This window comes from Anoplolepis gracilipes, chromosome 1 (assembly GCF_047496725.1).
Source record: "Anoplolepis gracilipes chromosome 1, ASM4749672v1, whole genome shotgun sequence".
Classification (NCBI taxonomy): Eukaryota; Metazoa; Arthropoda; class Insecta; order Hymenoptera; family Formicidae; genus Anoplolepis; species Anoplolepis gracilipes.
The window spans coordinates 15903803-15922116 of record NC_132970.1 but is presented as its reverse complement, the minus strand read 5'-3'; the positions used below and the strand labels follow the sequence as shown (position 1 = coordinate 15922116).

The following is an 18314-nucleotide window of genomic DNA, read 5'->3' as shown; positions in this document are numbered from 1 at the left end:
CAATAAATCAGAGTTCGAAGATTAGACGAAGTACGCGAAACTATTTCTCGTTCGTCTTTACGTTCGTATCCCAGATATGTTATTCGTTCCGGCTGTAATCTACTTCGACCGTATTATCCTTTTGTAGAGACTATCAGCTTTAAGATAGCAGTTCTTTCCGACGCGCAGATTTTTCACAATTTTCATCTGCGACATTTTTATTTCGTATTCTTATCTAAATTTATAGAAAAGCACCGTTTATCTGTAATAATAGCGCACACTTTATATATTTATTATAATATTTATTTATAGATGTAAATGATTAATTTATGTATATATTGTATAAATAGGCACTAATTCAGTTAAATAATCTAACAGACTGCTATTAAGTAAATATTTCTTGAATTTTAAATGTAAAGAATGTACAAAAACTTGTATTATATATGTACATAACAACTTTATCGCGTTAACTTAAGTTGAGACTGGACTTTATTTTAACTGAAACTTGATTTAAAATTTACTTGGAATTGTGTTAAAGAGAAAATTTTATTTAAACTTTGTTAAAATATTTGTAAAGTAAAATGCGAATTTCCGAATGTTCTATTAATGCTAAAAGGCTCTTAACAAAATTACAGTTAATTTCATAAAACTTATTTTTTATAGTATATATTTTTATATATATATCGTAGATATACTAGCTAAACCTTATAAATTCTTAGATCCGTTCTTAAGTAGAAAGAAAAGCTTTATGCGAATATGCTTCCAATCTTCACTTGTGTTTAAAACAGTAAACGTTTTAGCTCAAGCTCGGTTTAAAGCTTTGTTTACACTGACAAGACTTAGATTACGTAATGTTTTGTAATGTAAACTATATCTCATATTGTTGATTTATTATTGATTCTATAACTTCGTCACTGCATAATTATAGAAATTGTTAAAACGACTTTACATAGCTGAGCAAATATTGATTATGAATGTTCTTAATTGAAATAATAAATATTACTAATGAGATGCAAATGTCACATTTTAGCCATGGGATTTTTAATAACTCGCGACTATTAAAGACTAGGAAATTGAATAAACTTAGTAAAAAAGCGCGATAAGCACTTGTTTGATATATTTTTTTTTCAAGATACACAAAAGAAATTAATAATGAGAAGTAATAAATTATAGGGGTTGATGGAGAGTGAGTTAAATTAGGTTGATATTAGATAGTTCTTGTTAAAGTTGTATTAAGGAACAAGCAAATTTCACCGCATGAAGTTGATTTTAACTGTACATACAAAATAACCACAATCAGTAAATAAACACATCAGATTACATACACTACAATGGAGTATTAAAATGTTTGTTCTAACGATGATTAAAAATTTTGGAACCATGGTGTAATTATTATCGCGCTGCTTTGGTAATTATATATTTAATATAAATCTTTTTTGTTATATAAAATACATATAATATTCACTCTTAACAAAGAGACATATTAAGTCGAAAGTATCGAAGTATATTATTGAGTCTATTCTTCCATTGTGAGTTTTTTGCGAGCAGCTATTATCATTGAAATATCTATTCGTTTAATATAATGCTTATGAAGAGAACGAAGAAAATAATACCCTCTTTCCAAGTTCACAATACATGTTGAACGCCGATTGATTTGTAAATATTGCGTATTTTAACAACTTATAGGTTGTTCGAGAGAGTTACTTGAAAAGCTTAGCAGTGAGTGATTTTATTTGTTAGATATAAATTTTATATCAAATGTGTGTCTTGAACCAGAAAAAACAATTGTAGCACACTTGTTTTAAATGATTATCTTTTATTATATAATTTCATAGATTAAGTGAAATGTTTTTATATCCATCTATATATAATTCATCAATGCATATTTTTACGTGTTGACGGAGATATCTTTTCTTAATTTAAAGTTTTGAAAAATTGAATTACAACAATATATGACGTAAGAAAATAAATGACGTGCATTTTAGAGATGAGAGATATTCCTTATAGTATATATATATATATATATATATATATATATATATATATATATATATATATTCTTGAAAAAATTCAATAGATTAAATAATTAATAAAAAATTAAGAAAATTTGTAAAAATTAAGAGAGAAAAATCCATATATTTAGAAAAAACAAATATTTTCATATAAGAAATATGATGAGTAAGTAAATACGAAAAGAAATGAAAATAAAATTCTTTTTCATATATCTATTTTAATGTTCTATTTATTTTCTATTTATTATTTGATAATTTATGATATAATATATATTAATTTTATGACATAATTGCTTATTAAATGAGAAAACAAGAGAGAGAGAGAGAGAGAGAGAGAGAGAGAAAATTTTTTTTTGTTTTTAGTTAATTTAACATTATTTATCATAGTAATTGTTTTTTATCTAAAGTTAATTTATACAGTGTAGTATTTATTGGCATTTTATATATACTATTCATAAATTATTATTTATTATTATACATATTTTATAGTGGCAATATTACGTATAGTTTGGGAATTTCTAATTTGAATTTTAAGGCTTTTTATAGAATATTTTAAGTAAATAAAAAATATCAATAAAACTTTAATTCTGATTTTAATACATGAAAGCTTCGAACATTATTTACAAAGAGGTTGTTTTCAAGAGTTTTTCCCGCTTTAAACATGAAACGAAAACCTTATTAATATCAATATTAAATCATTTGATACTGTCGGTGTGAGAAAGAGAGAACGAGAGAGAAATGGATTATTCATAACTTGCGATTGAAGATTAATATCACTGACCGTATGAAAAAAAAAAAAAAAATATTCGTTGCATGTATGAACGTTTGAAAAGCCATTTCATTTGGGTGAAATCTATTCTATTGGAAAAAAAACGCGATCGGGCAAAATTGATGTATTAATGAGAAAGAAACCCATCGCGATATACAACTCAATTCCGCGATTATTCGGGGCGCGTATAATGCATATTTTGCGTGAGCTGTTTCACTTATATGCGAATATACATACTACCTACTAAACGACGTGGCGTCGAGATATCACCTCCGTCGAGCTACACCACGATTGTCAACTCAGCAGATCACCTTTGTGATACTAAAGTCGAACGAGTCGGGTCATAAACACTAAAGTCGTTTACGACCACATTGATCTTCCCTACGGAAGAAGAAATGCTTTGTCGCCTTATTTTTTTTTTTTTTTTTTTTTTTTTTTTTTTTTTACACACACACATAAACGTAGATTTTTCTCATTCCTTTGTTTTATATTAAATGTGAAAAATCTACGCTTATTACATATTGACTCAGTTATTCGTGATTCTCTGAAAAAAAGTCTTCTTCAATATTCCGTTGGAGTGAAAATTTGCATATGCAAAAGTATTTTCCTTCTCTCGCGTATTTAAAAAATTCAGCTCACCGAGGTGATGTCTCTTTCGATATTTCCGCTTAATCTTTCTTTTTTTTTTTTAAGTTTTTGCGTGACGCTTTTTTTCTATTTCTTCAAGACGAAAACGCTTAAAAACAACACACACGTATTCTCGTGCGCGGACTTGTCACTTGTAGGCCGTGAAAAGTAGTAAGACTCGACGTTGCGTCCGTCGTGCAGCACGGTTCGCCGTCTACTGGCGCGTCGCAACGCTAGGCGTCGCGACGCCTCTAGTCGTGACGCGTACGACGCACCTCCAACTAGTAACGTGGCGATTGACATCGTGGTTAGCAAATAAAAAAAAGTGCGAATTTACATCCGATCCCGTATTGACGTATCTTTCATCAATTTATTACATTAGAACCGCCTGGAGCGAATCGACACTGATAGACAAATGGTTCTCATCAACCTGGAAGCTATACCGAAACGATCACATTAACGAGATGCGTTGTAGTAAGTGATTAATTGTATGCTATTGTTAATGTATCTCTCTCTCTAAGATGTATTCTAATGGATTTTTTCTTTTTTTTTTTTTTTGATTGATTATCACTTGTACCCATTATATTCATTATATGTAAAATGTATCAGGTAAAACATGTTGGTATGAATTTTAACAGATTTATGCCTCAATTTTTACGTTGTAATGTTATATGGAGATTTTAAATTTGAGATATAATGTAAATTTTATATATTTTATTTATTTTTAATATTTCTGTTTTGTTAGCTCTACTTGTTTAATCAATTTGATACGGGAATATTAATTATTTTTAAATATTTAAATTATATTTTGTTTATAAATTATGATTGTTATTTGTGCCCAAGATAACAAATATTTTAGAATTGCGCGTGAATAAATAATACGATTACAAATTATGTTTTGTTAATTGTGTATTGTGGTTGTCAAAGTTGATTAATATTTTTTTTTTATATTAAGATGTTGCCCAATTTGAATAGAAATAAGAAATCTAACAATATTATGTTAGGAAACAATTGTATATACAGGGTGTTTGGTAATTGGTAAAAAACTGTTAATGGCAGATTCTTAGATCATTTGGAGTCGATTTTTCCTCAGCGAAAATATCGAGAGACGTCATAATTTTTTTATCATTATATATCTTTGTAATTTCAATTTTTATTATTAATATATCTTTGTTCTTAAATTAAAATTTTATTAGAGAAAACTCTATCTGAAATTAACTGAAGAATGTAGTTTTGGTAATTTTTTAACTTTGAAAAGTTTAGTTTGCGAAAAACGCCTTTTTTCCAATCGCTTATAACTCGGAAATTATTGATACTTCGACATTTTGCTGAGGAAAAATCATCTCACGAATCTGCTATTAGCAGGTTTTTCACCAATTACCGGACGCCCTGTATATATAGTTTACAAAAATAATTTATAATATATAATTATCAGCTAATTGTATAAAGATATATGTTGAGTTAAAAAGAACTTTAATTATTTTTACGTTGATGATATAAATTTTTTATCTAATTATTATTTAGGACGTATGTATTTTATGACAAAAGTTTTAAGAGATATATTTAGTAATAAGCGAATTTTGAAATTTGTGCTTCCCAAAGTTAATGTGCGTAAAGTTCGAGGTCATGCTTTAGTGAATCGCGTGTCTGCGATTAATACCAGGGTCAACGAATATCACAATGCCAGTAAATCGGCTTTTCAAACTACCGTCTCTATTGATAGCAGAGCACATTCTAACACGTATTTATTGATCTAAATTGAGAACAGTATTCCGGTTTTCTGAGTTTTTCACAAAAAAAAAGAAAAAAGTATCAATAAGCGTACATGCTATTATAAATATATGGATATTATATAAATTAATACCTATGTATATTATAAATTACACTTCTTTTCTGAAAAATGTTATTTAATTACAAATTGTTATTTTTGTATTGAATATATTTGTTTGTATAGTGATATTTAATTTTCAACATAAAACATCTCGATTAATTAGTGAGTTAATCAAAAGAGTTAAAACTGCACGTATTTTTTTTATTAAAAAAAAGCTATATATATATTCTTTACATTAATTTATTTCTTGTTATTCTGCGTATAAAATTAAGATTATTGAGAAATAAATATTTTATATTTTATACCAAAATATATTAATGTATAAAATAAACCATCCAATTTTCGACCATTTTATCTTATAACTTTTTATATTGAATATTCTGAAAAAATCAATTTATATAAAAAAAATTAGAGGTTCCATTAAAAAAATATATAGTTATATTTTTCGAAGAGTGCAAGAAAAAAATAGCTGTCAAAGTAGTTTTATTATAGAAATACTTAAATATTTCTATATCATTGTTTATCTTTACGCAGCAAATTAATTAAGTCAATGTTAACAAACCTTATAAAAAGATAAAAATTATACTGTTTATTAAATAGAAATGTTGCAGTTTCTTGTTAGATTGTAAAAACTGCTTTCTTCTTTACATGCAACTTTATATGCTTCAATATAACCGTATTATTTCAATGAGCTACTTCATGCTGTGCTAGTTATTTAGTACGAAAAAATGAGAAAAAAGAAATGCTACTACAACGGGCAATGAGGATGGTCAAAGAACATCGTGTAATCAAAAGGCAGCAAACGGTGTAGGACTGCAAAATCGTGTTTGTGCATTCAGCGTAAATAAAATGGAAATAGGTGAGGTATAAAATTGACAATACACTTATAACGATACATGCTATACATCACATGCTAAATAACATGTAATCGATAAAGAATTCAACTTAAATAATAGGTATGCATTTCAACGTTTATTTTTACCATGATCTGTAAGATTGATTAGAGAAAGATTTAAATTATAAATATTTTAAATCTTTTATACGAAAATTTTATTAAAAAGATTTTAAAGTATAAAAATTGCTGATTTAAATAATTACCAAGAAAGATTTTAAGATTTACAACTTTAAAATATCTCTTTGAGCCAGAAGTTTCTGACATCATAGAGCCCAAAGATTTACTGCGTCATACTGTATATACACGTTATGTGCATACGCACAGTTCTCAGAGTTATGACATTGACATGACCGATAATGGACAGCATATCGGTGTTCGGAGCATATATCGAACTATTAACTGATTATTATGAAATATAAGATATAATGTTAATTTTAAACCAAAACCTAAGTAATTGGAACCGATTAATTAGGTGTATAAAATTATTTATACATGCATAAAAAATATAAATATATATACTTTTAAATAAAACTATTTTGTGCTCTCTGGAGTTAAGTATGATATAAAATTATTTTAGGTTTACTTATATTATAAATCTAAAAAATAATTAAAATTGTTTAGGTATATTTTTAATTTATATATATATATAAATTATACATTTATACAGGATGTTTTAATTGATGTAGTCGAATATTAAAAAATGAAAGAATGTTAGAAAAAAATGTTTGAGGCATAAGTTGTTTGAAATGAAAAGGGGAGAAAGTTTAACCTTGAGGGTACGTATCAAGATTATATGAAGATTAATTGTTTTTTTTTTTTAATGGAACCACCTGATCTTTTTACAAAAATTGAATTTTTATTAATTTTCTGCGTAAGTTTTAAAGATAAGATGTAAATAAAATAGTTAGAGATATTTTATATTTTAAATTGATATAATTTTGCATAAACTATGAAATATTTCGTAGAATATTTATTTTTCGATTATCTTACGTTAATACTTTTATGTACAAAATATTGAGAGAAATCAATTGATATAAAGAAAACATATAGTTGTTTTTAGGAAAAAAGATGAATTTGCAACGAGTAGCTTCGTATTGATAAATTTTTATATACAAATACATATAATATATATAATTTTAGAAACTGTTTTATTTAATTATCTGTGTTATTTGAGACCAAATAATTCTATTTAATATTTAAATTGGTGTTACATTTTGTACACGTAAGATCAAATTTAACATTTCTTTAACATTTCTTAACATTTTTTTAACATTTCTTGCCGTAATTATTATTATGGCAAGTTTTAAAATTATTTTACTACTTTAGCCACAAAAATTTGTGTTTTCCTAATCCCTACGTTTAATTGGGTTGTCTTTCATTTTACCTTGAATTGAAATGCAGTTCTATAGTAGATGAATTAATTTATTATAAACTTTCTCTAGTAACTCGACGTCCTTCAAAACTTTAATGCTTTTTTTGGTTGAATTAAAATTATTTACTGTGAAATGCTAATTTTTTCTGGATTTTTAATGATTTTATTCATTTGCATGTAACTTATTAAAAGAGTTATTTGAAAAATTGATGTGACATAAAAGTTGACTAAAATTTAATTAGAAATTTGATAATCAGAATTTCTATTTGTCATGGGCTATTTCCGTATTTAATGACTTCATAAACAAACGTTGTTTTCCATTCTTCGGAAACTAGGCTATGTCTGACAATCGTGACAAGTAACTCATCCAAAAACAAAGGCGAAAACCGATAGAATGTCAATCTGTCAGAGTTTCATGATTCTAGTTCGCATCAACTTCCTATAACTTAGGATTTGTTTTACAGTTTTTGACTTTGAAAACGAATATTTCACTGTGGTCATATTTTCAGCTGTATGCTATCGGATACGTGTACTTTTTTTTTTAACTTTTTTGAGTTGAATGTTTATATGCTTCAAGTTTTTTTCTTGTTATTATATTAAACGGTTTTTAATCAAAAATTTTAAATATGTATTAATATTAATCTTTTTACGAATGTAAAGATTGTAAACAAGCTTTTAAATCGTATTTTATATTATTGTAAAGGAATTGTCATTTATTAATAAATAAATTTTTTTATTTCTTTAATATAAACTTGATACTGCGTATCTTTTATTAAACAGCCAATAATTATTTTAGTGAGTGCCTGTTGCGTATAGCTTGATATTCAAGAAAGGCTAATAAAAACTCGAAGCTTTTTGACGGTTTCTTTTATTAAATTACTAATTATAATAATATTAAACATTAGTCTTTTTCTAATTATTTATTTTATAATTTTCATATTTTTTTAGCGCATTAAAAAATTAATATTGATGTTTCCATTGTTGAACAACCTATATTCTTTACAATTGGTTGCGACGAGATCAATCATGATATTCCTTTTTCAATTGTGAGGACTGAGTTAAAACAGAATAAATAACGCTGCTTTCATAGTCGACAAGCTTTTCACTAATTACAAATTGCGTTCTATTCGCACGAGTTTAATGCGAACATTTTTTTCGAAACTTTGGTTTACTGTTTTGAGCCAAAATTCAATTGCTTAAAAATCTTATTCGCTGAATTATTTCTTTACTTAACTTGCAAAAAGTATTTTATTAATATAAATTAGAGATGATAAATATAATTATATAATTATATAAATGTTAATTAAATACGCTAATTAATAAAAATAATACAACTTTTATACAAACTCTGAGAAAGATTCTAAAAATCTTTAAAAAGATACATAAAAATATTTTACATGTTTAAGTTACTTTATCGCATAATTTTTAACCGAAAATTTTTTTGTATATTTATTTGAAACTTTATTGCAGATTTTTTCAGATTATTTATTTAACAAATTATATGTATAATGTTCTTAATAACTTTGATATTCAAATTCTTTTACTTTATTAATTGTTGTTTAATTAATTATTGTAAAATTATTGATACTCTTTTATATGTATATTTAAATATTCTAATTTATATTATATAATGATAAATAGATTTTATATACATATATATATATATATATATATATATATATATATATAGAGAGAGAGAGAGAGAGAGAGAGAGAGAGAGACAGAGAGAGAGAGATGACAGAAATTCTAAAATATATATTTAAATATTGATATACATATTGAATTATATTAATCTAATAGAAATTTTCTTCTGTAAAACAAACATACACTCACACACTTGTAATATATGAACAAAATGATGTCTTAAGTATTTATTCACCAACTCATTTTATACAACTGGAACATTCGATTATTTCTATTTGAACATCAGATATATCCTAGATAGAGCAAAAAATCACGATAATGTCAAAGTAATGTCAAAATGACGGGAATATAACTACATAAACTTATTTTTCAATCATAATTCGATAATTTTCTTGTCGTTTTAACGTACTTGACATTATCACTTTATATCATAACTTTATGTTTTGCCTGGAATAGGAATAATAATCTTTTATTTGATTCTTAAGGCAACTAAGAGAATCATTATTACGGAGACTTATACATTTTTCATTATTTTATAAAATTATATAATTACACTTAAAAAAGTTTTTTTTATATCCAGCGACATTCTTTTATTATTACATCTCTACTTAAACTCGAATCTTTTTATGATAATTACATACTTTGCGAGTATTTTCCAAAAACATATAACATCGCAAAAGTTCAAATAAAAGTTTTCATATTTTTTCATTTTATTATAAAATATTCTTGGTGATAATAAGGTAAATGAGAGAGACTTTGTGATTCTTGCTGATATAAACTCTACGTTGTATAAAACCAATTAATTTTATCATTACATGTGTGCAAGATATAATACGCTAAATTGGTCTTGCGATTTTAATCGTCAGTTTTTTTTCTGTTCCTATACGTTTCTGTTAACAGAAACTAACGAACGAGCGCCTCACAAATATGAGCATATAGCATACCCACGATTTGTTTTCGAGATTAATTGAAATTTTATCAGCGCAATCAACGTTCTGAAATTGCTTTTTGATGATAAAGTTCTCTATCAAAGTAATAGCTGTAAAATAGTTTTTTTTTGTCATTTTTGACGTATATGCAGCTCAACAGATAAAAGAAATAAAATTAACTCATTATATGTGCTTTTTAAATGTTATATAATTTATTATTGTTTATCTTTTCATTCTGTAATCGAGAAGAGTCTATAATAATTTATAAGTTAAGTCTAGAATAATTTATAATTTAAAATAAGAAGGTAAAAAATAAGATAATTTATAAGGTAAAGAATGTGTTTATCTCTAAATATTATTATAGTATATAAAAATTAAGTAAATTATAAATTTTCAATATTAATAATAATATAATAAATATAATTGATAATAATATAATAAATGTAACTTATAATATAATAATAAATAAAAGCTTTTTCTTGCTAAATTTCGATGTTATTGAAAGCAATTAATAACTATAGATTGTTATTAATATGCAGTTGGAAAATTTCAAATATCTCGCGAGTTATAAATTGTGATCAATTATAAATTATATCGTAATATATAATATATTGTAATTTTTATACATGATTTGCCACGTTATATATATTATTTTTATATATGCTTTGCTACGCTATATACATAAATGATTTTTATATATAATTTGCTACAGGTTTCTTAATTGCTATTTTTATTTTACCCTCGACATAATGAATAGCGGTAATTGCGACATGTCGTTACTTACACTTCGTTAGATGTGATTTATGATCACGGTTCACATTTTGCAGAAAGAGAGAGAGAGAGAGAGAGAGAGAGAGAGAGAGAGAGAGAGAGAGAGAGAGACAGACAGAGAGAGAGAGAGAAAGCATACATCACGAGCGATGATGTGTCTTAATTTCTCGTCAACGGTTAGAATCTGGCACAAAACCATTTGTTCAGTTTATATAGAGTAGTTGAATGCTCGTTGTTACTTCAAACAATCCGCATTGTTTCAACGAGAAGTATTTTTCTTGTAAAAGTTAATTCTAGTAAATATCTCAAAGTAAATATTGGGAAGAAAAAATCGGAAAATTTCAAGTGATGTTGACTTTATATCTTGTATGTTATCACGGAACACACAGGTGAATTTATATATTTTGTGTCGATTTTTTGTTTTTGCATTAATTCAAATACGATAATTTTGCATGTAAGCACATACATAATGTATAATAAAAACCTTAGATCCAGTTTTCATATAGCCTAGCTTTTAAGCTTGTTAATTAGTACATAGTTGTCATCTGTCAATTATTAGTTAATTATTAAAAAAATTTAATTAAAATTTAAATTCTTGTCTACAATTTAATTTAAAACTTTCGATTTTTAATTTGTAAAATTCGAAGTTTATAATTATTACACATTTATTATTACAACACATGAATTATCTGCAAGATACAAATTGATCGTCAATCTCAAATAACTTCTGTTAAATAATAGTAAACATTCTTTGTTCTCTTCTTCATCAGAGTGATTTATGATGCTACATTATATATAATCGCAGTTTTCCTCTTGTTTTTATTACAATTTGCTACTGCTACTATTCTGTAATATGGAGTGGCGTATCTCAAAGCTCCGGTTGCAATAACGAGCGCAAATCAGTCATAAATCTATAAAAGCTAAGCGTTAAAATCCCAAGAATGAAATTGTCTCTCTTTGCTGTAAATTGCATCTGTCATCAGTAGCTCTTTTTGTAACGTTTGATTTATATTTCAGTGATCATCGCTTGTCTTTAGTATTTTTTATAAATCAATCATATGTTCTTCTTTCATAAGAATATTTATTTAAAATTATTGTAACATATATACTAACATACATTGCAGAATTTTTTTTATATATTTTATTATTTAAAATTTTTTTTTAATACTATAGAAATTTAATATTTAATATTTTTTTAAATATTATAGAGAAAAATGTAATATTCTTTTCTACATCATTATTTTATCTTTTTTATTCATATATGTCTAAACTATTTTTTTTTCTTTTTTGAGGAACATTTTCAATTTATCATTTTAAATTAATTTAAATTATTAAAAGAATTAAACTACCAATTAACTTACCTGAATTGAGAACATTATGTTTGAATATAATTATTTTCACACACATACACACATATGTATCATACATATACATATGTATGATAAGAAATGTGATTTAGATATGATTTAGATAAACATATTTAAATATTCTCGACTTCTTTGGGCTTATACCAATTACAATTCTCGTTTTAATACCGAACACAGTTGTCAGAGATCGGATTATATTACAGAGAAAGAAAGAAAGAGGAAGGAGAGAGCAGTTAATCCGAGCTTTTTTCTGTCTATGCTCGCTTTGGTTGACATTATTGTATTTAAAGAAAAATGTCTTTAAAGTATGAAAACAAATTTTAACATATTTTATGCTTCAATGTATGTTAACATATTTTAGTATAACATACTAAAGATATCTTCGTCAATCATTTCACGCGCAACTCTGCAGTCATAATCAGTGCAAATTCGCTCTCTGTGGCTGCAGAGCTTTCCCCATCGAGAGAAACTTACGCAAACTGATTAACTCCTCATGCGTTCCTGTAGTTTCTGCTGCGGAAGTCTATACACTGCTCTCCTTTCCGTTTAATCGTCTACGTGTGAATGTGTATATATTGTATGTGTATGTACGTATGTTGTGTTTATATATATTATATATTGTATCAGTCACGTAGTATTTATCTTATGTTATACTGTGTTTTGCACTTAGTGAGCTACCGGTTCTTGCTTTTAGTGCCCACTGAGAGGTATATCTTGTATGTATCATTGATTTTTAATCTGCCTTTACTAGTATTGTTGATCTACAGATTTGAAGACAAATATTTAAATTCATGCAAGATTTCGATGTTCGTCGAAAGAATTGCCGCTAAATTGAAAAACGTATTATTTCAAATAAAAATCGTCATTTCTTTTAATTATTCATTTTCTACATAATGTTTCATATATATTTTTTTTATATTTTGCATCATCTCTTTCTGTCAATAATAAACATACATATATAGTTACCAATACTAACTCTCGTGTACGTATTTTACTTTGATATGATATTTGTTTTTTTCTTCTTTTTAATAATAAAGTTTTTTTTATGAAAATTTCAATCTTAAGTTTTTTTATTATTTTTTTAATTATTTGTTTATAAAAATAATCAAAAAAAATCTGTGTGTGTGTTATCATAAATTTATCTAAAAAATTAATACAAGTGAATATAAGAATGTTTACAAGAATATCATTTTATTTAAAATCCGATCCTCTCTACTTTTTATTAGTTTTCTGTCATGAAATATATCGACATTGGTTATCCTCAATCCTTTTTGTCAATATCAAGTTTCCTCTCCTCTAACAGATTGCTTATAGTTTGGTTAGCAAACTTCTCAATAATGTTAACAAATAATAACCGAAAACAACCATAAAATACTAATAAGAGATTTTGACGTTAGAAAAGGATATAATCTACTTAATTAATTTTTGTTAAGTTTATATGTTCGTACTCTACTTTACTTTAAATATATAATGAAAAAAATCTATTTATTCTCAAAATATTTCTGCACGCAAATTTTTTCCAAATGTGACGTGCGAGAGAACAAGTCAAAAATTCAATAAGATCAGAAATTAAATAAACATGTAATTTATAAAATTTATTTTACATAGCTTTACATTTTAAGGGGATTGCATAAATTAGATAGAGTTGGTAAACTTTTATATTCAATCTTCCATGTGAAAGATACATAGCATTTTTTTCGTGAGCAGCAAAATTGAATTTTATACAACGCGAGCAAAAAAGAAATATATTGAGCTTTTTTTATTTTACTATGTACTATAAAAAAAAGATATTTTATTTAAAATGCATAGAATATTCTATTTTAAATTATTTTATTAAAAGAAAAACTTTTAGAGAGATTAATGTTTTATCATTATATATTTAGAGTTAGAGCATGTACATTCTTCGTTATTAATTATACAGGCTATATTTTTATATGTAAAAATAAATAACGTTTTTTTTTACGTACCTGACAATTCAGGTTCTCGCTAGAGAGTAATGCTATTTAGGTTGTCTTTTAGATAAAATAATTAACGATATTTTTTACTTAGCGTGACGAAAATCAGTTTAGCGATACATCTATATATTGTTACAGAATAATGCCGTTCTTTGTTCACATTCAAAGATATTTCTCCATTTGTACTGATTTTTATGCCCTGATTTCCAATCATTTTCCATTATTTCTCGCCTTTATGCATTTCCGAGGAAACTTCGCATATACATACATTGCATTACCTTCACCTTTCGTCCTTGATTTTATGCCTTGAACTTTGAGAGGAGAATTCCTAATGGACACATAGTCTTGGATGGACAAGAATCATGCGCTTTTCCATAACAGTCAAAAATGCATGAGTCTTGGAATAGAAAGAAAACAGCCACTTCCGATTTTAGATTTTGTCGATTTTTTATTCCTTCTTTTCTTCAACAGATACACATTCTTATTATGTTAGTTTCTGCAAACATTAAAAAGACTTACTATATGATTTTATCAATATATTTAAAAGTAAAATAATATATTATTTTAAAATAAGATATATATTTGTAATTTACTTATGATTTTTAATTTATATTTATATTATATTTCTACCGTTTCTATCGACCGTTATGTCACAAAGAAGAATTCGTAGTAAAAGAATTGTATCAAGCATGCAATTTCCATTTACTATGCATCTTTCTTTAGCTTCTTGGAAATCGTTTTTATCGAGACCTGTTTTTTACGGAAATGGAAGATCAGTTTTTTTTCTACAGAATCTTTTATTCGAAATATCGCTTGTCTCCTGAGGCAATAACAGGATCAATTCAGTACTCATGTTGCTTATTGCGAAACAAGTTTGTTGGATTAAAGGTGGAGATTTTTCGTTTAAAATAACCGAATAGAAGGAACGAAAAAATTCATGGAACAAAGAAATATGTATATTTTGTAATCCTTTTTAGGCACTTTGCGTGTCTAACAATGTAATAATGAAAATCTAAAACATCCTTTGAGAACGAGATTCTTTGAAGTTGCTTTCAGAAAACGAAACTCCTGAATCGTTTTTATAGAAAGCACTTTTCTCGACTTCAAAACTTTTATTATCGTTTTTCTCTAAAGTCTTATTTTACCGACGGATATGCACAAACGATATTATATCTATATTAAATCTTTTCTTTTAACCTTTTTTTTTTTTGCATCTTTTAAACGGATGTACAAATGACAATTTGATTGATTTTCGATACTTAACACGCGTGCGGATTTCGATATGTATATTCAAATGAGGAGGAACATTCGTGCAACTGAGTTTGCTGAGAGATGTGCTATTTGCGATAATATCGATCGCGCAAAGATCCTCGGGACGGGAGTTCTAATTAGTATTCGAGATGTATTCCGACTCGCGGCTATTTATACGCGATCACGAACGAGTCTGCAAGCATTGAGGAGTAGACGATGGGACACGGAAATCGCATAAGGGAGATATCTCTTGTCGATAGGAAATGGGAATAATGATTTATTGACGTTAGAACTTCCATTTATAATGTATATAATATTTTTTATCTGATCTTGGAAGGATTCGTTATTTAAATGCAGTAATTAAACTATTAACACTTTTATCAATTTTTTATCAATTATTTATCAATTTTTTTAATTTTAAAAAATTAATGAGTTATACAAACATAAGATATATATTTATCAAAAGTAGTCGACATAGAAATATTTTTCTTATAATTATAATATATATTATATTATATATTATTTAAATATTATACAGGGTGTTTGGTAAAGATTGAATCAATGTTCGTAGAGCGCATTAAACTGAGCAGAAAAGTCCGTAATTATTTTCAAAATAATTATTGAGAAATTAATTTAAAAATATTGACCAATATATTAACGATCTGCGAAAAGAGACAGCCCGCTGTCACGCGGTTACTATGCATGCGACTAGCAACTGCGTGACAGCGGGTTGGCTTTTCTCGTCACGTGATAATATTCACACGAATTGGTTGATATTTTTTAATTAATTTTTCAATAATTATTGGGAAAATTGCAAAATGGTAGAGGACTTTTCTATTCAGTTTAATCCGCTCACGAGCGTTGATTCAATCTTTACCGGTCACCCTGTATATTTGGTAAATAGGCGCGTTAAATGTTGGACACTCCATTCATGTTCAAATTTTACCTTCGACACAACTTGTTGCTCGCTAGCAAAATTAAAAAGAAATAACTTTTAAATATTAGCACTTTTTATATCTTTGTTGTCTTTTTTTTGCAAATTTCACATGTTTTTATAAAGTTTATAATTTTATTGTATCTGATGGCGATTAATTTTTTTTTTTTTTTTGTAAAGAACAGTTTTGGAGAAAGATATATTTAACACTTTTTTTACATCTTTGATGTTTTTCTTAAGACAGATTTTATTACTCACAATCAGTGACTTTCTCAGTTTGTTTAATACTTTCACGAACTAACAAGAAATCTCTTAGAAATGTCTCTCTTCAATTTTGATAAAACTTACAATTAGTGGATTTGTAAGAGGGTGATAAAATATTTGATATGTATTTTTTAAGAGATGTACAAATAATAAACCTGAGTTTTATAACAATATTTTTTATCAGCCAGCGTAACGTCAACAATGTTAACAATAACAATAACAGTATTTTTAAAATAACAAGATTTTTTATGTAAAAACTAATTAATTTTTACACTATTAGCTTTTGAAATTCTGTATATTTTGCACATTTACGGAATTACGTTATTATACTTTGTTTAAGTTATAATTGAAGAATGAAAATTTGGCCGATTTTCGAGAGTAGATTTCACCTTTTAAACATGTTTGGTTATCGGAAAAAAATATCGAGTATTTTGATCCCTTTTACAAACCTACCAACTTTTATTAAAATCGAAGAGGGACACCTGGGAGCTTTTCCTTGTAAACATTATTATGCCTTACATTTATTCTAATAATGAAAATACCGATATGATGTTTGTGTACCGTTTTTACAATATTGAGATTGCAATTATAGATATAAGTTTGTATTAGCAGTTGTACAATCTCTCTTTATCATTCTTACTCATAACTTTAGATATCAATAAACTCTCTCTTAAACAAAGCATTTACGATACACATTTTCAGAGGAAATTTTTTTCTTATTTTGAAATCTTAATTTATATTTTTAGTTGGGACATTTAACTCTAAAATTTCTTGTATAAGTGGTAAATAAAAATACTTACTTTAAAAAAAAACCTTTATGTTTCAGCTGATATATTCGATAAGATTGATGAAGAAGTCAAAAAACACGCTGGTTTGCGGGCAAATTGTGTAGGCGGTGGAAGAATTGAGCACGATCCTGATGAAAAAACTATCAAGGTTTATGGATATTCGCAAGTACGTTTCAGAATATTTATCTTTAATTATTTTTACGCATTTTTTAAATTAATTTAATTGATATAAAAATTATACACATAAGATATATGAAAAATATTTAAAATACCTAGATTTTTAATTATTTTTAGTTATGTTTAGTTTAATTTAGTTGAATTTTTATTAATTAAATTTTTCATTTATCGATATATAAATAAGATTGACGATTTGCTGATGTGAACGTAATCCACGTCTAACATAAGTGATGTGTTTAAATATGAGCAATGAATATTATTGAATATTACATTGTATCTCATAATGCATATGATTAACGGCACAGATATTTTCGCTTCATATGGCTGCTCATCAGCTTTACGCCCACGAAGCATCAAACTTTAGCAGATTAAATTTGCCCTGTCTAAAAGTTCATATCTCACGCAATCGAATGGAAAGTTATATGCGTTTTACCAGTTGTACGTATAGATCAAAAAAACCTTAGCGCTCTTATTTTTAATATTTTTTTTTTACATTACATAAATGTGAGTATATAAACATAAACAAATATATGTATATTGAAAAGTATTTCAAATAATAGAAAAATTATACAAACAAAATATTAATAGTATTATATATTGTGTTTTTTCTTTTTAAACTAAATTTAAAGGCTATATTAGACATATACAACTGGTATATTTAAAAAATAATCAGTAATTTAATATTGAAATATTTATCTCTTATATTCAGAAAATGCGCTACAAAATTTTCACTATTTAGTATAATTCGC

The 18314-nt window shown here is 26.2% G+C and overlaps 2 protein-coding genes across 9 annotated transcripts in view; one reads left to right on the top strand and one right to left on the bottom strand.

Moving 5' to 3' along the window:
- Positions 1-3590, bottom strand: part of LOC140663641 (phosrestin-2) — a 62005-nt gene extending 58415 nt beyond the window's left edge. For 3 of the 8 annotated variants that reach the window (XM_072887973.1, XM_072887983.1, XM_072887993.1), the window contains exon 1: positions 3400-3590. The gene's annotated coding sequence lies outside the window, so the exon portion shown is untranslated. Of the gene's footprint in view, positions 1-2997; positions 3142-3278 lie in introns of those variants that run through there. The other 5 variants (XM_072887945.1, XM_072887954.1, XM_072887940.1 and 2 more) reach the window with 3 other exon arrangements.
- Positions 1-18314, top strand: part of LOC140666241 (sex-regulated protein janus-A) — an 82461-nt gene that overhangs the window by 61933 nt on the left and 2214 nt on the right. The window contains exon 3 of the mRNA XM_072893201.1: positions 17427-17554. Within this exon, the coding sequence (XP_072749302.1) occupies positions 17427-17554 (128 nt within the window). The remainder of the gene's footprint in view (positions 1-17426; positions 17555-18314) is intronic.